Source organism: Lolium perenne, chromosome 7 (genome assembly GCF_019359855.2).
Source record: "Lolium perenne isolate Kyuss_39 chromosome 7, Kyuss_2.0, whole genome shotgun sequence".
Taxonomy (NCBI): Eukaryota; Viridiplantae; Streptophyta; class Magnoliopsida; order Poales; family Poaceae; genus Lolium; species Lolium perenne.
The window spans coordinates 73,059,370-73,064,179 of record NC_067250.2 but is presented as its reverse complement, the minus strand read 5'-3'; the positions used below and the strand labels follow the sequence as shown (position 1 = coordinate 73,064,179).

Here is a 4,810-nt window from a genome sequence, read left to right as displayed (position 1 = left end):
GTCTCTCAGGTTTGTTGTACAAACGTTTCTGATTTCTGAAGTTTTTGGTTCCGCACTCCCCAGCCACGCTCTGTTTTGTACAATACTACAATCAGATATATGAGGTCTAGTAGTAGCAGCCAAGAAAAACTATTTGGCCACTTCAGAGTTCTATCATACCATATACTCTTCCTTCATAGAGATCTGAGCTTGTATGCTTGAATCTAGAGGCCAGTATATACTTTGCTTTGTTTACTTCTCCATGATAAATTGTGAAGTTGTCTCATAATGTATTATCAACATATCACAGTAAGTTGGCAAAATGGCAATTATATCTGAAACCATTCCCTTCAAGGTTCCATAGCAGGAAAATGCAACATACTAGTACCCTCTAAACGCAGCAATATTCTCACCGCTGAGAACACATTAATTGGATGATCATACCTCAATGGATCACATGTTAAATAGCAAAGAATGCTGAGAGTTTTCTACAGCTAAAAGGTCCAGCAACATATAATGCCAGCTTAACGCCAAATAAGACTGGGCGTGCCAGAAAGCATTGTACAATTATGATCAACAGGTTTGACATAGAGCACCAGGCAAGTTTGTTTCTATTAAAACAGGATGAAGGGTAGTGGTACTCATTTCCCAATGAACTCTCTCATGTTCTTCAACCAAACCACATACTCCTTCTCATCCTTGCCCATCATGTAGTCAGTCAGCCAGTCATGCAACGAGTGCTTAATCCCCCTCACCTCAAGATACCTGTGCAACGACTTCTGCAAGCTCTCGTCTAGAATCCTGCAAGTAACAACGGTAAACTAAGGTCAAAAGATAATTGTAAAAAGCAATTAAGTTCAGTAAGACATCTAAGTACATAAGAAGATGGAACATAGATTAAACTATCAGCAATTAAAAGAATAAAACAAAAAATGAAACATCAAACTTTGCAATTTAGTGGAAATGAACAAAAAGTTTGTGCTCGAGGAACCTCAAAGGTATGTTATTTTTTATTCTAATGATTCAGTAGCTCTACCCTGGAGCTTATTAAGATGCCGGAAATTGAAGAGACAATAGAAGGTAGATAAGAAAACTGTTAACTTACGAAAATGGTGGCCCCTCGTATAAATTCTCCTTATCATTACTGTCCCGATTCAGCATCCTCATATTTTCAATTGCAAGTTCATCATCATTAAAGTTGCACTCAAACTCCAGGATTGAGCCTTCTGGTTTCTCAATAGTGACAACCATCTGGACTGCTGGCTTATATTGATCCTCATCGTTCTCAGCACCAGAGTCATCATTGTTCAAATCTTCTTCAGCATCAAAGTTTGTATATACAGTAGCTTTAATAGTCTGTCCTGCAAACTCTCTTTTGAGAACTATGGATTGGTCACCAGGGTTATCGATTATCTCAAAAGGGAAGTCTTCTGGTAGATCAATTTGCTGCTAACAAATAATTCAAACAAAATACCACGGTCAATTTATTTCTCAAAAAATATCAGAGTAATGTTTGCAGCATAAATGTTCTTTTGAAGCAAAATGATAGTGTTTCTGCAAATTAGCAAGACAAAACAATCAAAACACAATGAACTATTTATATGTGTTAAAGGTATAGTCCGGGACATCATAGTCCCTGATACACAACTTTTCTATTATCACAGAAGTAAGTTTAATCACACTGACATACTCCCTTCCATTCTGAAATACCATACATTCTAGGCCAAAAATTTGTTCTGAAATACTCTACATTCTAGCTTTTAGTCAACAAGAACACAGAAAACGAAGCGGTCCTCCTTTATCTATTGGATGTCGTATTTTCAATGTAGCTTGGATTGGTTGTTTACCTATTTATAAGTAGTACTAATAAATGCAGTATTAATTTGTCTGATTTTTTTCTAAAATGTAGAGTAAAACAGAACAGAGGGAGTATAGCTTAAACTGGAGTTTATGGAGCTTAGAGAAATATTAATACAGCATTGTTTAAAAATTAACCTTTTGTAAACAATTGACTAGTAAACAATTCAGAAGGTAAGTACTTGAATGTCTGAAGAGCCAGCTTTTCTTCTCGAGCTATCAAAGTGAAGTGTGTGCAACTCTGATATTGAGATGTAGCACTCGAATAGGCCAGGAACTCAAAACTGGTTTTTGCAATAATAACAGAATTTACTACTACTATTTGCACCACAACTACATCTTTTAGTGTTTGATGATTTCCTTGATCTGAGATCCATTATTACTGACCGGTGGCCCGCCAGTGATGTAGCACACAAACACTGGTGGCAATTTGAGGAGCAGGGATGAGATAATCCCAGCTGATTACCGCTGGACCGACAATTGCAGGCATAGCAAGTACTACTTTACCAAAAAAAAAGGCTAAAAGAGTTAAATCGGCAGTCAGCTACAGCAGCATACCAAAGTTAGTGCTTTTGCTTTAGAAAGTACTCTCAATTTCGTTACGTTACTAATATTAGTAGTTCTAAACATGGGGCATAAAGGTAGCAATTCTTTCGGTAACCATACAAATACGAGTACAACTAAATCACCAACCAATTAACAGTGTCAAACTATTAATTGCGAAGCAACGAACGGAAATGCCGGAGGGGTATTAAGGAAGCCAAGAGACCTGCGAGGAGCCCTCCTCCGATTCGACGACGCATTCGATCTCGGAGTCGATGACCCGCCTGAGGTTCTCGTCCGCGGAGATCTTGGAGGAGGACACGGGGGACTGAGACGCCAAGAAGCGGCGGGCGGTGATCCCTGAAGGCGAGGAAGCGGCGGCGGCGTGGAGACGATGGAGCGCGATGGGTGGGCGAGACGTGGCTGAGGAGTGGGCGCAGCGGCGGGCTAGGGTGGAGAGCCGCGGCGAACTGGCGGCGCGGCGGAGGAGCCTGGCGGCGAGGTACGCCGACGACATAGTTCGGGCTTTGCTCTTTCTTTTCTCCGAGGGATTGGAGGACGGCTTCTCGCGCAGTCTAGGGTTTTGCGGGGTTTAAAGGCCTGGCCTGGAGGGGAATGGAGACTTGGGGAGAAGGAAAGAAAGAATGGAGCTCAATTGGGAGCCCAAACGGCCCAACCCAGTGCACATGAGAACCGCCCTCCGGCCCATAAAGCTCACTCGTGAGTGGTCTATTTTCTAGCTACACCTACACTACACACATCCCCCGCACAACACCTCCAAAATATCCTTATGTTTGAAAAGAGTTGAGAAATCCAATCTAGCTTACGGGTGCATATAATAAACCTACGAGTTCAGCTACAACCCCGACTCATGATCTCTTGTACTAGTATTTATCTTTCGCACATACATAAACGTGATGATTCCGGTGATGGCACCCCAATGTGGAGGGCATAGAGTGGTATTGGCGCGCAATGTCTACTCGGCACGCGGCAGTGGGACAACACAAGGCAGATGAGAGTTTTTTTTGCTAGGGTACATGGAATTTTTTTCTCATTTATGTGTTCACATTTTACCGTATTATATTAAAAAAGTGAGTGCAACTTATATGGGAAGTACAATCAAAATACATTGCAACCAGCAGTGGCGATGGATGAAAATAATTTGAGGTAGGGAAAATCTAATAAAATGATGTAAAGAACAACATAGTCTGGAGACATTAGTGATATATATATGATTCAAACACAACACTTACACAATAAAATTAGAAATATATTTAATTATAAGTAGAACCTACAACAATAATGTCAGCTCAATGGCAAAGCTTTACCTTTCTACAAAAATGTTTTGTAATTTTATGGATCAAGATTTTTGAATATCTACTGATCGGTTCGCAACTCGATCTTGATTATATTTATCGACGAGAAATCATTTTTAATTGTTGTCTTCGACACTGTTAAAAGCAACACCAACTTAATGAGGTGACAATGTCATTGGAGAAACATGATGTGCCTTTCAAAAATCAAGAAATTTTTAAGTCTCTAATTCTATGTGTATGAATAATGAATAGCTCAAGACTATCTTTTAAATAGTATAAGAGCTATGAACCTCTGTAAGAAAATTAATCATATTCCATTATTCACATTGAATCTTGAAAATGAGTCTTGTTAGTCTGTGTTTTTGGTTTGAAGTTATTTTTACGTATTGTTAGCTAAAGCAAGCATAAATATTTCATACGAAATCCGTTTTTCGACATATGACCACTTAAATTGTTCAAAAAATGCATCTCAATGTATTATCCACAAATCAAGATAGAGCAGTTGCCATACCTTGCTCTAAGGGAAGCTTCGCCTCTAGCAACTTGAAGGGCAGTTAAAAAATACCTCGGGGCATAGAAATCAGAACGAAGGGATGGACTAAACCGAAAGTATATTTTCGTGGTTACTAGTGATTTCCTAGCTGCAAGTAATAGCCTAATCCGCTATGTTGAATCGGCAGCAATGGCTGGTGCGGACTTCGAAGGATGGAATTAAGTTGGCTGGTCAACTTGGATCCTTAAACCTGACGGTCAACTTTTAAAAAGAAACGAAGATAAAAACTTCGCCTTATCTAATAATTAAGTAGAAAGTGCACAGTTTTTCAAGGAAACCAGACCGAAACCAACATAAATAGATCCAAGCCTACCCAACAAAACCACAACAGAGTCACGCCCACCGCTGACGACACGTCGAAGATCACAAACAGACGGTAACCACACAAACACGACCAACGGTGACCCGCTCCAACAAACTAGTCGATCTCCTACCACTGCAGAAGAGAAGAAGCCACCCGCATCCAGGAGTTCGTACGCAAGAAGCGGTGCCCGACACGCTGACGACCAATGTCAAGAGTCAACTCAGCGCCCACACGACTCAAGGTCAAACACCCTCAAAG

At 40.4% G+C, this 4,810-nt stretch overlaps 1 protein-coding gene across 2 annotated transcripts; it reads right to left on the bottom strand.

The window, feature by feature from the left end:
* Window positions 1-409: 409 nt before the first annotated feature.
* Window positions 410-2,978, bottom strand: LOC127317092 (uncharacterized protein At2g39795, mitochondrial). 2 transcript variants are annotated; one of them, XM_051347616.1, is made up of 3 exons: window positions 2,606-2,978; window positions 1,085-1,425; window positions 410-780 (listed from the first exon to the last, which is right to left on the bottom strand). In XM_051347616.1, the coding sequence occupies exons 1-3, from the start codon at window positions 2,894-2,896 to the stop codon at window positions 621-623; spliced, it is 792 nt and encodes a 263-aa protein (XP_051203576.1). In that variant the 5' UTR covers window positions 2,897-2,978; the 3' UTR covers window positions 410-620. The 2 variants fall into 2 exon arrangements, with proteins under 2 accessions (XP_051203576.1, XP_051203575.1); XM_051347615.2 differs by having other exon boundaries at window positions 1,085-1,428; window positions 2,606-2,954.
* Between the last annotated feature and the right edge of the window lie 1,832 nt (window positions 2,979-4,810).